This window comes from Stylophora pistillata, chromosome 1, assembly GCF_964205215.1.
Source record: "Stylophora pistillata chromosome 1, jaStyPist1.2, whole genome shotgun sequence".
NCBI classification, from domain to species: domain Eukaryota; kingdom Metazoa; phylum Cnidaria; class Anthozoa; order Scleractinia; family Pocilloporidae; genus Stylophora; species Stylophora pistillata.
In genome coordinates this window covers 8,174,006-8,190,000 of record NC_142519.1, presented here as the reverse complement: position 1 = coordinate 8,190,000, position 15,995 = coordinate 8,174,006, and the positions used below count along the sequence as shown (strand labels likewise).

General features: G+C 38.9%; 1 protein-coding gene across 1 annotated transcript in view; it reads right to left on the bottom strand.

The window, feature by feature from the left end:
- The window catches only part of LOC111342347 (roundabout homolog 3), a 10,629-nt gene extending 5,761 nt beyond the window's left edge, over window positions 1-4,868 (bottom strand). The window contains exons 1-4 of the mRNA XM_088756633.1: window positions 4,800-4,868; window positions 2,574-2,610; window positions 955-1,097; window positions 201-524 (exon numbers count right to left, since the gene is read on the bottom strand). Coding sequence (XP_088612759.1) covers window positions 201-524; window positions 955-1,066 — 436 coding nt within the window. The 5' untranslated portion in view covers window positions 1,067-1,097; window positions 2,574-2,610; window positions 4,800-4,868. The remainder of the gene's footprint in view (window positions 1-200; window positions 525-954; window positions 1,098-2,573; window positions 2,611-4,799) is intronic.
- Window positions 4,869-15,995: the final 11,127 nt, after the last annotated feature.

The window sequence follows — 15,995 nt, the reverse complement described above, 5'->3', positions numbered from 1 at the left end:
GTCTTAGAGATGAAAAGACGGCTTTGGGCTTGATATTATGAATAATCAATAAAAAATATCATGGAGCTTTATGTCGGAAACAACACTGGGAAGGTTGCTTTTATACGATTTTTGGCCAAAGTTATAGTCACAGAAAGTATTGCCTAAGATATCCGGTTAAGATTCGTATTAAAACAGGATTTTCCTGATTTGCTACTTACCGTGTAAAACAATTTCGACCGTTTTTTTCCTGCAATATCCCAAATAATCATTTTCTGCCTCACAAGTGTAGTTTCCAAATTGTTCAGAAGCTATCGACTTGAGCATTAATGTACAGTGTAGTTTTAGCACTCTTGGTGTACCCTGTAGGCATTTGGCTCCAGTTGGTCTACCCTGACGATCATACCACTGAATATATTTGATCCATCTCCTGGGAAATAGTTGGTCGCCATTCCTTGGCCACGCTATGCAGGTCATATTAAGGGCTGCCCCAATAGCAAGTGTGTGGTTAGGTGGGCTGGACGAGATTTTAATTTCAGGTATAACTGGAGCAGAGGGAAAGGAAATAAAATGCATGATCTCAACAATTCTGAGAAAAAAGGAAATTTTTTTAATTTAAACAATACCAGATATAAAAAAATTTCATCCTATTTATCGCTATTTTCGATCGCATTGCTGTAAGTTTATCAATTAATCAGGTGGTAAGGACATTATGATCTACAGAAACAGCGACGATAGTGATCAACCAATCACTGCAGCGAGGAGCAAACGGATCAAAGCTGATCCTCGTTCGTAGACCTTCTCGCCTAAGGGAGACTTGTACTATGCAACAGCAACGTTACAATCTATTTCAACGCTGTCCGCATCGTTAAGCACAGACAAACCATACTACTATATGATAACCGTTCTTGAGTGCAATGAACAACACTGAACAATAATTTTCTGCTAAAGTCAGAAATGTTACTAATTACCAACCAGTTCGAGTGTTACACGTCTTGCTAGTGGCTTGAGGAAGATTCAAGAGACCGTAGGAAAAATTCAGTAGGAAAAATCTGGAAACGTGTTCTGGCCAAAGGGTGTTTCCCATGATGACACTTCGTCGAACGTAAATTAAAAACCTGAAAAGAAGGTATCACAAAAGCGTATTTTTGGATCATTTCTTTCTGCACGGGCATGCATCGAAGCTTGATCATCAATAATTGCTATTTCTGTATATCAGAGACGTAAGCAAAAAACATGCGAAGAATTGTGTCAATAAGTAGAGACGAAAATTGAAGACAACGATATAAGTTCTAGAAAAAAGTGTGGGACAGCGCTGTTGCGTTCTTTCCCATATACAACTAAATGGGCTTCGTGCATGCAAACTAAGAATCAGCATACTGGTGAAAACGAGGTGTTGCTGTTCTTCGATTGATCGTCTCAAGATGGCGAGCTTCATACAATCCGTTCAATTTTGTGTCATTGCAGACACCTAAAGGTCTTCTGTGATTTAAGTCACATACAGGACATCTAATGGGTGTTGTTTTGTGACAATCTTATCAAAACACCAAAAGGTCGTGTATATAATTTAAGTCACATCTAATGGGTGTTGTTTTGTGACAATCTCATCAAAACGTCAAGTCTGCAATTTTTTTTGTCCAAGTCTTCAGAACATATTTTAAAAACCAAGTTCTAGAAAGAAGCCATTTCCTATTACAAAATTATTACTAATTTAAGCATAAGTTGGTCAGCTGTAGAAATCTTATTTTTCATCGGCAGGATTGTTTACGAGGCATCAAAATCGCTCGTCTTTGACTAGGTTTACACTAGAGGAAATTGTTCCGGATTCGTGATGAATCCGAAACGTTTTAGTACCGTATTCATTCTGCCGTTTACACGAAAGCGGACGAATCCGAAATAAAAACTTCCCGGTTTGGTCGTGTCTTCGGAGATTTTGAATCCGGAATTTAAAGTGGGAACTTTGAATCCGATAACTTTTGAATCCGGAAAGTTTGTCGTGTAACCGCTTTTTTTCTCGAATCCGGACATTATTTCCACCTGCAATCTTTTGGGTTTGCGGTGAAACCAAAATGTATCTGGTGCTAACATTGCTGGCGGTCTCCGGTTGCCTAACCTTGTTGCAGGTTCAGGCGATAAATTCTATCATGTGTTCCGCAGTATTTCTGAAGAAACGCAAATTATTATTGCAAGGAAGTTTAACGTCAGCCACACTTAATCGCCGACGACGTAGACTGCTTGGCATCTGTCCAACTCAAATTTGCCTCAGTGGCATCTGGATCTTCTCTAGCCTTTTTCGGGGGAGGCATTTTCACTTTGTCGCTCGAACGACGAAACAACACTGGGCTTGGTAACCATTCCATTTCGAATGTTCCCGGAGTTGTCGTTGTGTGTAAACGGTCAGGAATCCGAATATCCTTTCAGTGTAAACGTCTACGAATCCAAATACTCCAAAATTGATGAATCCGGAAACATTTACGAATCCGGAAAACTCTCCTCTAGTGTAAACCTAGTCTTTGAAATGAAACCTCAACCGCGATGTCTTTGACTTATTCACTTACGCGGCCATTCAACAAGTCATTATGATCTACCCTCACCTGATAAAACTGAAAGTATGCTTTTCAGTACGAGGTGCTGAGGACATAATATATCGTATGGATTGGTTATCAATAACAATGTTTCACCCTTGTCTTTCAAATTTCGGACAAAAGTCAGTATCACATGCAAGGGACGCGTAATATAGTAAGAATCTATTTAAAAGTGCGAGACAGAATCATCAATAGATGGATAAAAGTAAGCGATATGGGTCAGATATTAACCTTTACCCTCTTTTACCCTCTGGGTTGGATTAAACTCGTTGATTGAAGAATAATCCTGACCAATATTTGTTAACGAGGCAGCGCAAATTGGCAAATAGGGAAAAACAATTAACTTAATGACAGCATATTGTTCAATAAGACGTGCTGGCAGTTCAAACGTCGGATCTCACATGTGCCGAACTTAACTCCTAATTTAGTCGACTGAAATGGTCAAATACGACATTTGAGTTAAACGTCGAACTTAACTCTGTTCGCTGTCAACATTCCCAGGCGCACTACTTATTTGCTAGAGGAAGATGTTTATTGAGCGTTTTCTTAATTGCTTTACTGATGCTTTTGTTTTGCTGTTTGTTTTTGCTTATTCACGTTCCATCATTTCAGTGAAACATCATCCACAATATGCCACAGATTTTCCTACTTTCAACCCAGGAGTGCCCTCTTCGTTTTCAATAACCGAACATCTCATACAAAAGTAATTACAGCACGTCAACCAACTGTATTTTGTCTTTGCAAAGCAACAACTACAAATTCCTTCGTCTCCCACCATTTTTTTGTGCTGTTTTGGCTTTTTGGCGCATGGCATTCACAGAATTCCTGGCGAGTTGTGGGCGATAAAGGAATCATGATAATTTCCTATTAGATTCATGCATTAAGTTAGGCACCTGTGAGATGCGAAGTTTGAATCAAAAGTCGCACCTAAGTCGAACCTTCGACTGCTTTAGTCGCAGATACGGCAAAAGTCGCACTTAATTTAAAACAGTCGAATTTTATTGACTCAAATGCCGCACTTCACACGCATTTAACTCTCGCATAAAGTTCGGCATGTGTGAAATTCGACGTTTGACCCGGGCCTAAAATTCCGGCGATAAAATTCTATCTCTTGCAAATTACGGTGATCAGAATCATTACCAACAGATCGATAGATTTCTAGCAATGATTGATGTGGGCTAGAAACAAATCTTCAACCTCGTTGTCCTCCGAGAGGGACTAAACTCGTTTCCGAAGAAACAATTCAATAACATTTGTTTTAAGAGACAGTGCAAAGTGGCAACGAGAAGAACAACTCAACGAGTGTCAACAAATTCTTATTTTGAGACGTGTTATTTTAGAACTTCTTATAGGGAAGAATGTGGGATCGATATTTAACGAACGTGACTTTTATTGTAAAGTCGACTAGACTGGCTTTTTAATCGTAAGGTAAAAAATGCTCTAAAATTAATCTTATTACAAATGTATACAACTTCAAGTACCTGAACACATTTTTGGGTGACGTTTAAAGCTTTTTTTTTTTTTTTTTTTTCGTAAAAGCGCTGTAATTGAAATATGTTATGGAATGAAAGGCTTGCAATTAGCCGTGTTACAGGACCGATCATTGATAGACGCGTTTGTTTATCTTAAACAAAGCTGAGGTAAAAAAAAAAAAAAAAACTTCCTTAGACTATGTCACGTCTAGCGGCTATAGGTATTTTTTCCACTAAGGCCTTCACCGTTTACCCAGAGAACTCTCTGCTATGTCATAACTCACCAATTAGTCTGGTGATGAATTGCTCAATCTTTTGGATTGGATCCTCTCTTGCTTTTATCCTTCAGGAGTTCCGGTTTTTCCACTCTACTCAACTTACAATCATAGTTCATGCATATAGGTAATGTATTAACAGTTAAACCGCACGCATAGATAGGAGCGATAGAAATAAGTACTTGAAAGGAAATAAATTCTCTCTGCCGTTTGACCATCTCTGGCTAAATTAAAAATTTGTTCTTCTTTGTTCTTCGATGAGGTCATCGAAGAACAAATGGATACATGCAACAACATAAACCCATATAAACTAATACCTGGGAATTAGATTTAAATCCTCGACATGAAACAAGAATAACGGGGAAGGGGCCTTAAATCACCATAAACGAGGTAATGAAAGTGAAATGAAATGAAAAATGAGATAGTGGTTTTATAACACAGCTTGTGGATCATTGGGGAAACCTGTGAAATAAGTCTAAGAAACTTACCCCGTGGATGAGTCACTCGCTGATCATGGAAGGGCGAGTCAGCTCTTTTAAGAGTGACAACGCGACTCAAAAATGACTGACATCTGTCATGCAATCAAATTTTCTTTATTTGTTTGGGTCAGCTGATAACCAATGAAAAATCAAAGTGCTCTGTGAGCAAACTCGTAAATTGACAGATGACTTAGATTGTTTTAGGATTATGTTTAACGTTATCAGCATGGTTGGGAATTTTGTGGTTGATTATCATATTTAGACTACGAGCAGTAGTTTAGCTTTCGTTGTAACTCTGTTGGCTGAAGATGTATGATAAATTGTTTCTCTAGTCATTAAAGACCCATTTCCATCCGAAATCCTTTGCAGTCGTTTGTTTTTGTTTTGGAATCGTGCTATTGCTAAATGGCGAACCGTGGTAGTCATTCACAAACACTATTAAAAACAAAAACAAAGATTTGGTGAAGAACACAGTAAACAAATTTGCAGCTAAATATTTGAGACTGAAAAATCATAAATCGAGTCCGTGTATAAAACTTGTACAAAGCTTACGTGATGTTGAAGGCAATTGTTCGGCTTCAACACTAAATAAAATATAAACAAATAACCAATAATGGCCAAAACGGATTTACTTTACGCATATCAATTACACAATAATGACTTGTACAAATGATATCCTTTACATACATATCTCAAGATCTCAAGTAAAAAATCAGTCAAATAATTATCTCACTTCTCAAAAATCTCCCCGGAGTCTCAAGTTCCATTGTAGGAACATTGCAATAACATTTCTGCAAAAGCACTGTCTGTAGTGTTACCGAAACCCAAGGCTGTTTTCCTTGCCCTCCATAAATCATACACAGACTCTCGAAGTCGAATAACCTTTGCCGAGCTGGGCAGACTCGGCCTTCCTCTAGACCGCTTCTTCGGCAGCATGAACTTTTCAAATGACGTTTTTCACCGTCATACATGCAAGAATTAAAAACTTTTTACTGATATGGATACTACGATAGTTTGTTGTTCGCTCATGATTCAAGATAGAACTTTGAAAGCCCTAATTAGTAAGAGGGAAGAAGGAACTTTTCTGATTTAATAGCGGAAATGCATAGTATTCTCACATGTTGGCCATGTTTTCTAAATATTTGCTACAAAATTGGTTTAAATGTTCTTAAAGTATTAAGATTGAAGTATCGTTCGCTTTGTCAGGATCGTTCTCATATACGTCTCATAACCGCAGTTCACACATATGTTTCATATGTTTGTTGTTGTTTAACATTAACTCTGTTAGGCATGAGATATTGCAATATGCCGAAGTTAAATGCAAAGCATTAAAAGATATAGATTTGTAATAGTTTAAAGATAGTGTTTCAGGGGAAAACCATATTCCATTCTAATGACGAACACAAGTTGAAAAAAAAAAAAAAAAAAAAAAGACAAACTCCGTAATTTATTCCTTGTTGTCGACGCTAGCAAACATATGATTTATCCGGGTCTAAAGTTTATGAGTGGGAGGCTTAAAAACAACTGGCAATGTCGAACCGACATATAATGTAATGGAATTTTATGGCTTATTAGAACATAGCTAGCAGAGTCGCGCAATCAAATTCATTATACGAAGCGTGCTCAAAATCACGATAGTGCACGCTGATAGCGTCAGCAAATCCGACTTCGCCAGAATTTTTTTTTTTTTTTTTTCGCGCGAGCGGCCATTGTTAGCGCGGGGAAAAATAATACATTTCGCGATAATAATGGATACAAACAGAAACTCGGCCTACTAGACCGAAAACGAAGACAATGTTTCGACCCTTTCCCTTAGGCTAGAGTTCTTAAATGAGGCAAAAAAAGAGAAAAACAAAGGAAAAGGAGACTCGGCATCAGCGCCGTCATGATTCGCTTCAACTGATATTGTTGTCCGGCTATGTTCTAAAACAATTGGTTCATGCTTTAGCTGTGCACTATCGAGTTATGGAGCACGTGGGAAGTTTGGAGAGCACTCAAGAAGCTAAAGTTGCCCTCGGCTATTGCCTCGGGCAACTGTTACGCTTCTTTCGTGCTCTCCAAACTTCCCACGTGCTCCATAACTCGATAGTGCACGCTAAAGCATGAACCAGTTGTTAATTATAGTTGAGGCTTTCTCAGTGTTTCTCTCTCAAAATAAATTTACTGTGTTTGATCGTCACATCGTGATGTCCATTCCTTAAACTGTTTTCCTTAAATAAATGTCGTTGTTAAATTTTAAGATGAGGTTTTCGAACTCTTTAGATATGTATCTATATCCGATTGTCTCTTTTAATCCTCACGCGAGTGATAAGATCGAAGAACCCTCTGAGCCGCATGACAAGGTTTTACCTCGAAATTTCTGTCTTTGAACAACATCAGAGCTTGATTCCCCAAAAATAACTCCTGTCGGTCAACGCCGACTTTGATATGGCTTCTACTAAGGCCTTTCTTTAAACTTTTACTAAAGTGTTAGAGTGGGTGTGGGTAAGGTTTAGTAACAACCATCCCCCCTACCTAACTGTAAAAGTTATTGGTGCCAAAAGCCCATGGAAAATTATCCAATTTGGTTGAAATTACATTATCTCGTATTACCTGTGTTAAGAAGACTCGCGTGTGCGCGTTATAGGATTACGTAGGTTGAAATATCGTAAGCAAATAACGCGGACCTTTTTATTTTTGGCGTGCATGTTTCTTGGAGAGGAGTTGAAAATTTTTCGAGTTTATCGAGTGGAAATTTGTTTGGTGGTCGTTGTTGTTTACCGTGAGTTCACTGTTTACCGTGCTGGATTAAACGTGTTTGTTTTATTTCCGTTTCGCTTTTGAACAACTTGGTTGGTTTTCCATAGTGATATTAAGAACGATTAATTTATTCTGAGAAACCTGGACGAGCGCCCAAATGATTATTGATGGTTAGGAGCTTAAGTCACAAAAGCGTTAGAGTCAAGGCGAGGTCACTCTCCCATGTTCACAATAGAGTACCAGTTTGCGAGACGGTCATTTGGTCTTGAGAAATGCTTTGACCGTCCTCTACATAGAAACTTCCTGCGGCTATAATAGGGTTTATGAGGTTCGATTTCGGTGTGCACCCCATGTTGCCTTGTGTAAGCTAATGACGCGACGTAAAGTTTTATGTAAGTTGTTATTGCAGTAAATGGTTTGAACCCGGGGGTAACATGTGAAGGTGTAGTCTGATCGTCCGGGCGAGTGTAGTCGTGAGAAGGACTGTTGTCGGAGGCAGTGACTGACGTTTCGACAACCTGTGCGGAAGTCATCATCAGAGTCAAGTGAATGATTGTTGTCAGTAGTTCTACTGACAACAATCATTCACTTTTTACTGACAACAATCATTCACTTGACTCTGATGATGACTTCCGCACAGGTTGTCGAAACGTCAGTCACTACCTCCGACAACAGTCCTTCTCAGGACTACACTCACCCGGACGATCAGACAACACCTTCATAAGTTGTTATTAGTATCATCATATTCCTGATAAAGAAAGCAGCATTACGAACACCAGTATTCTTAATTTGTTTGTTTGTTTGTTTTAATTTTAAGTAAATAGCAATTTTGAAATGTGTTCAGGTTAATTTAGTTCAAGCCAAAATCATCTAGCCTCTTTCTGATTTCGACTCTCTTGTCTAGCTGTCAGATTCTTAAAATCAAATATAGTTTTATAAAGGAGCTGTGTTGTGAATTTTGTTCTGGATGGTTTATGTTAATCGGATTATTTTGAAGTCCTTCGTCGTCTGAAGAACCAAACCAATTATATATCTCTATCCTTGGGTTTCACCCACGTGACCAATACCTTAGCAACGGTTACTATCCGCCATCTTGGTGTCCCTCGAGCGTAAACAAACCGTATCTAACGAAGCGTTCATGTGAGAAAGAAGGGATGGTTTTATGCATTATTGTTGGCTGTTCGAGCAAAAGTGGAAGGCATAAAGACTAAGGATTTTTTCTTATAATAATTTAATAATTTTATTATTTCTATAGCGCAAAATTCATTATATATATGATCTAATGCGCTATACCTAAGATCATCACAAATCAAGGGGAAGAACAGGAGGAACTAGAAGTTGTTGTATTGTTCGAGGCTTGCGGCTGTTGTAGGTCCTCGATTTTTTGGTCGAGCTTTTCTTTGAGCTTCTTAGCCAATGAGAAATCGATGTCTTTAGCCTTCGCATACGGCACTTCATTTACCTATGTCGGCAAAATCCATGAGCATTTTACCTGAGTGCAAGTAAGCTTGGGGTGTCACGAAAACTCACACCCCGAAAACTCAGACTCCTCGAAAATTCAAGAGATAAACTCGACTCATGATCACTCCTTGTAATCCCTCGTGTATTTTGACCTTTTGGGTCTTCATCCAACTGAAGCAGCAAAAAGCAAGGCCGCAAGTTGCACGTTTCGCAAAATCGTCCGATGGTTGAGTATTAAAACATTTTAGAGTGACACAAGACTTCATTTAGCTTAGATTTCCTCCATTTTTCTCGTTAATTTTGAACTTTTCATTCACAGTTAACGGGATCAAATGCGCTCGCTTCAACACCAAAGTATTAAAATGTGGCGTGATTTTGACGAGCCGAAAGGGACGTTTGTTTACCTTTTTGTACTTCGTCGCACAGATCCTTGTTGTCGCTCTGTTAAAATTCTTAAATATTTCACGATAATAATGGATACAAACAGAGACTCGGCCTACCAGTCCCAAAACGAAGACAATTTTGCGACCCTTGGGCAAGAGTTCTTAAATGAGGCAGAAAGAGAAAAACAACGCGAAAGAAGACTCGGCATCAGCGCCGTGACGATTCGCCTCACTGAAGAATCACTCTTGATATTGTTGTTCGTCTTTCGCGTCGGATTTGTTGCATTATTCCACCGGTTATATTATAAAAAAATTGGTTCATGCTTTATGCTATGCACTATCGAATTATGGAGCACTTCGGAAGCTTGGAGAACACTTCAAGGGACCTGAGTTTTCGGTGTCTGAGTTTTCGTGACATCCAGCGACCTTGCCATGAATTCTAGTAGTTGCCTCTAACATAAATAAAACACTCGCGATATGTGAGCATGACTCAGCCAGTCCAGCTTTGCATCCCAAGCAATGGGCTGACAAAATAGTCCCATCGTTTACGGAAATGACCCAAATGTTCACTAAAGGATCATTCATATGCTGTCAATGCCAAACTCGTGCTCTCACGGCATACTTGCCGGCGATTACTTTGCCTACAACTGAGGTTACAAATCCCGACACCATTTGATTAAACGCCTCTAGACTCTTGAACGCCTTGAACTGCTTCTTGGTGTAGAAGCTGGTCTCAAGAACGAGGTAACTCAGCAAGTCCGACACTTCCACAGGAGGCAAGCATTTTGGACTGAACTTCTCGGCTGGTATGCTTGCAGGGTCAACCCCAATGACCGAGATCTTTTGCAAACATCTTTCCTTCCAACTCTCCAAGCTTTCGGCATACTCAGAGAGCACTGGGATACCTTAAGATGAATGCCAGATACTTTTATCGCTTTTTTCTTCCTGGATATTCATGTAGTTGGCGAAATAATACGGCGATAAGAGAGAGGGCTTCACTATAGAAATCGACTAATTATTCATATATTTGACACCCGAGGGACACCAACATGGCGGACACTAACTTCAGCAAAGCTTGTGACGTCACCTGAAACCCAACCATAAAGCCAATCCAAACAATCACATGTAAAACCACCATCAGTGCGACTTGCGGCCTAGATCTTTCATAGCTAGCCATAGTAGCTTACAGTAATAGGATCGCGGGACTTGACTGGCCAAGTGTGGCGTCGTTGTTTTCGCGAGGCCGGGATTGAAGTTTTACTGGTAGACAAACAGCGAATTGTCGGCACATTCATAAATACCAACATTTATAGAGTACTTACGTGATTCGTGCTTTCGCTTCGGATAAGAAGAAAAAGACCTTATTCCCTTTTCGGTTTCCTCCATTGTTTTGAACGCTTCCACCTCAACTGAGTTCAAACATGGGCGCGCGTTCTTTTTAACGACTTCCTGACAGCTGGAATTGTAAGTGACAGCGCGTCAGTCAAAAAATCTCAAAGGGAAACCACCAGGCGCAATCTCATGACCGGAAATTAGGTCATAGCCAGGAAAAAAAATAGAATTTATTGACTGTTGACAGATTTTCAGATCTGATGTTTCGTACAACGGTTTACAACAAAATGATCCATTGTGAGACTTTTGTACAAGCTCATTTTAGCTCATTCTCATAGCTCTCAACCAAATCTGGGGCTCGCAATTTAAGAGTCCGAACGTCTCGCGCTCGCACTCAAAACACTTTGAAGTCTCGGTCTCGCATTCTAAAAAGTAAAACTGTCTCGGGCTCGCAACGAAAAACGCTAGTCTCGCCATCTCGCAAAGTCTCGCATTTACCATTTGCCACCCCTATTGCTCTGTCCCCGTTGATGTCGTTAGGATTAAGTCTTATGTGAATAGCCTCTTTGATTCTGCGGAATACCATAGTTAGTAGAGGGAGCAAAGGCAAATATTATTGTGTTACAAAGAGCAGCGCTGGGTAAATAGCTTCAAAATCTGCTTTCCTATTCATTAAACATCTAGGTGAGGTTGCATAGTGATACTATGTTGTAACTTGGCATTCATTTTCCTGGAGGGGAAGTTATGTAGCAGAACTGAGTATTTAACAATTATTCCACGAGCGTGCGTTGGATATGAGATGATAGATAGCCAACGAGGAACGTAGCGTCGGGTTGGCTATAATCATCTCATATCCAACAAGCGCGAGTGGAATAACTGTTTTATTAAAAAAAAAGAAAAGAACGCTCCCTAGATATTGGACAAATCTTCTCGACTTTATTTTGTAAGAAGAAACCGCATTTTACAATGTACAGATATTAGATTATGGTATATTGGCTCATATACCATAATGGCTAAGCCAATAAATAGTCTTGAATTCATGTGCGGATGCACTATGGCATTTTTTATCGACGTGGAAGAAGAAATGAAGAGGTAATACTTTCAGGACATGAAATACAAAAACCGAGACGATAGACGGCAGACGGCAGATAGCAGACGATAGACGATAAACGATAAACGGTACACGGTAGACGTTACGCGGTAAACGATGGATTTTATGACAAAAATTGTTCACGAAATTTAAAATGGTCACGCATGTACGCAGCCGCGTGGATATCTACGGTGGCCCATAGGGGACATGACACATTTTTTTATATCGCACGATAAATGATAGATTATCGCGCGATAAATGGAAATGATCGCGCTATAAATGGAAATTATCGCGCGATAAATGAAAAATTATCGCGCGATAAATGAAGATTATCGCACGATAAATGGACATTATCGCGCGATAAATGGAAACTATCGCGCGATAAATGGAAACTGTCGCGCGATAAATGGCAATTATCGCGCGATAAATGGAAATTATCGCGCGATAATTTTTATTAGTATCACGCGATAATATTTATTATTATCGCGCGATAATATTTATTATTATCGCGCGATAATTTACCATTTATCACGTGATAAATGGAAACTTGTCAGGTCACGTAATCGGCTTTCATGCATGTTGTTTCCGTGGACGACAATGACTGCCACAGTTGAGGAGCTATGTTTTGAGGTCAATAGTTCGTTTTATTCATGTAAAAAGATCATTTAGCAGTACGTGGCAATACTACGACACATAGCTCTTTGAATCAGTATAGCAAACCTTGATTTTGCAAAATCCGAGCCCGTGGAAATTTTGTATTATTTATTTATATTTTGTGATAACTTTTTGATGATTGCATGACTTACACTGTCACGGTTGTGTTACACTAAAACCTTGAAATAAACTTTCATCAGTTTTCTCATCTTTCAGCCTATTGCCATTGCTCAAATATCCTATCAAATATTAAATCAATCAATTCTCTGCATTCCTCCAAACAAAAAACACATTATGATCGTGACTGTTCGCCAGCAGGATCCAATTCTTTAATTATGACTCGTACCGTCTCCTTCTGGACAACAAGACTGTAGTCAATTCTTAATCGCTGGTGCATTTGGCGATAACCAATACTGTTCCTGCATGGACAAATGCAACGGATTACCGGACAGAAGTTGACCTAGATGACACTGATGTGATTGATGGTGAATGCTGCGACTGAACAAGCCCCACAAATTGTTTGGAGGAATGCAGAGAACTGATTGATATAATTATGTAAGAGCAACAGTTGCAAGTGCCTTCAACTGCTCTAGAAGCCCGTAACCTTTTCGTGGATCTCGTTTATCTCATCGACAACAGTTGGTTCAGTTCTTGTATGATGTTTTTTTGAAGGGGAATGAATTACACCCGAAAAGCTAGCCTCATGTGTCCCTAATACCACCCTCTCTTTGTGTGCGAGGGCCTTTCTGGCAAAAGAGGACCGACAGTTCTGGTGACATATGTGTCAAAGTTACTGTGTTTACATTTCTGTGCGAAATAGAGGATACTTTAAAAGCCTATGAGCATTGTGTAACTACTCGTGTGCACGAAGTAATTTGACCTTATTCGGCCCGAGCTTTTTTTTAATATTTTCAGACCGCGGAGTAAAGCGAATTCCGCCCCTTTCACCTCCGTAACTTCCAGAATATTTGAGCAATGACAATGAAATTTAGAGGGCATATAGTATAGACTGGAAGATGAGCAAACTGATGAAAGTTTATTTCAAGGTTTTAGTGTAACAACCGTGACTGTGTAACTCATGCAATTATCAAAAAGTCATCACAAAATATAAATAAATAATAAAAAATTTCCACGCGCTCGGACTTCGCAAAATCAAGGTTTACTATACTGATTCAAAGAGCTATGTGTCGTAGTATTGCAACGTACTGCTAAATGATCTTTTTACATGAATAAAACGAACTATCGACCTCAAAACATAGCTCCTCAACTGTGGCAGTCATTGTCGTCCACGGAAACAACATGCATGACAGCCGATTACGTGACCTGACAAGTTTCCATTTATCACGTGATAAATGATAAATTATCGCGCGATAATAAATATTATCGCGCGATAATGATAAATATTATCGCGCGATAATAATAAATATTATCGTGCGATAATGAAATTATCGCGCGATAATAATAAAAATTATCGCGCGATAATTTTTCATTTATCGCGCGATAATTTCCATTTATCGCGCGATAATCTATCATTTATCGCGCGATAAAAAAAATGTGTCATGTCCCCTATGGGCCACCGTAGATATCACATAAATATTACTCTCTTAGAAGCTTTAAATGTCGTCTAATAATGCTCGGAAGAAATTTACATTTAAGCATCTCGATTAGGAGTGTTTGTTGATATGTTTACATTTATTCATTCTATCAGTTTTTTTTTTTTTTTTTTTTTGTTCTATCAGATAACAATTTCCAAATCATTTAAATCAGTAATTTGAAGCATTCGTCCCGGGAGTGGAATAACAGAAGGGTTTGTCCCCCTTCAGATTTGAAACTCTACCAAGTTGACATGTCGCTGTTCGAAGCTCTGCAATTTCGCTGTGTTAAGATTGAATAAGTTAAATGAATAAGTAGGTCCAAGAAATAAAGAATACCGCAATGCATTTGCAGGTATACACTGATGAGATACTGTTTACAAGAAATAAGGCGAGTGCAATTGAATTTAGGCAATTCCTTAGCTCTTTCTTCCATTCTTTCCAGGTTTTATCTGTTAAACAGTAAAATAATCAGACTCGAAAAGGTTATAAAATTATATCTCTGAGTGTTGAGAAAAGTGACTTTCAATGAGTTGAGAAGAGTCATGTGAGGTTAACCTTGCGGCGACAAAAATTGAAACACTCTCATTGTTCGAATGACGAAGCAAATTACATTTACATCAAAATTGCTTTCGAAAGGAAGATGAAACAAAATATAAGTAGTACTGAAATAAAATATTGATGAGATTATTTTGGTTCAAACGGTGTTCACTTCTTGCTTGGTTAGCTGTCCCTCATTTTTTGACACCTTCTTACCTTCTTCTGTCGCCTTGTTACTTAGATCTTTAATATCTGCTGTCATTACGATTATCGTATATTGTGTACATCTAACCTGACATTTCTTCTTCTCTTTGATTCATCAATTTCAGAGGACATTTATCAACATCACAGACGATGAAATGAGTGGCAGATTTGAAGTGAGCGGGTAGAGCCAAAGAGTACTTGAGAATGTGTTCAGAGCTCAGGTAATCATTTAGTTCACAACATAGCAAAATTCGTTCTAGTATCTGAAACTAACTTCAATGTGTTGCAATCAGCTTGCTACACTATAATAGTTCTTAAAATTATCAAGCGACAGCACTTAGGGTCAGTAGAATCTTACACACAGTTGTATAATGATATAATATTTCGTTTTGTGGAATGTACGAGCCATATTATCAAGGAGAGTTCTTCGTTTTGTTATGTGATTCAAAGGTGCATATAGAATACTGATTTCCCAAACCTTCTGATTCTGCGTATAAGGAAACTTATGACAGTTCAATCTAGACAAAAAACCCTTAGCTGTTTTACAGACTCAAAAGTTTTGTCGCTTTCCTTAAAATCTAAATATATGCCTCAATGCCTGTAAAATTTGCTCTGATGGGTGTTGCTATGCTTGTTAGCTAAAGAAACTCGGTCAAGTTTTCCTTTTTTTATGATTTGTAAATCCTTTTAAGTTAATAAAATTTTCAATTCAACTTAACTGATGAAAGTTTTAACTGCCATACGATTTCGGTTGTCGTTTTTGTACGGAACTCGCTGCGCTTGGTCAGTCAGTACTGCTTCGACCTCAAGTCAATAATCCCCATTATTACACGACTCAGGCAGTCAGAGGGCCAATAACCAAATCAAAATACTCTATTGCCGGTCAATATTCTCTCAGTATTGGACGGGGCACTGTCCCGAATGGTCTCTAATGATACTGCACTTGTGTCCCTTTGAACTCAGTCGTATAATAAATCTCTTATTAACCAAGCTTGCTCGGGACCGTACTGGAAGAATATCGGCCCTCGGTCTTTTTTGTACGGACCTCGTTGCACTCGGTCCGTACTGTCAAGACCTCGGGCCGATATTATCCTAGTACGCTCCTCGCGCTTGGTTAATAAGATATATGTACGGCCCTCATGACTAACCGATCGTGTTACTCTGGTGCGAGGAAAACATTTTTGGCGGGTTTTTGCGAGTAACAGCTCCA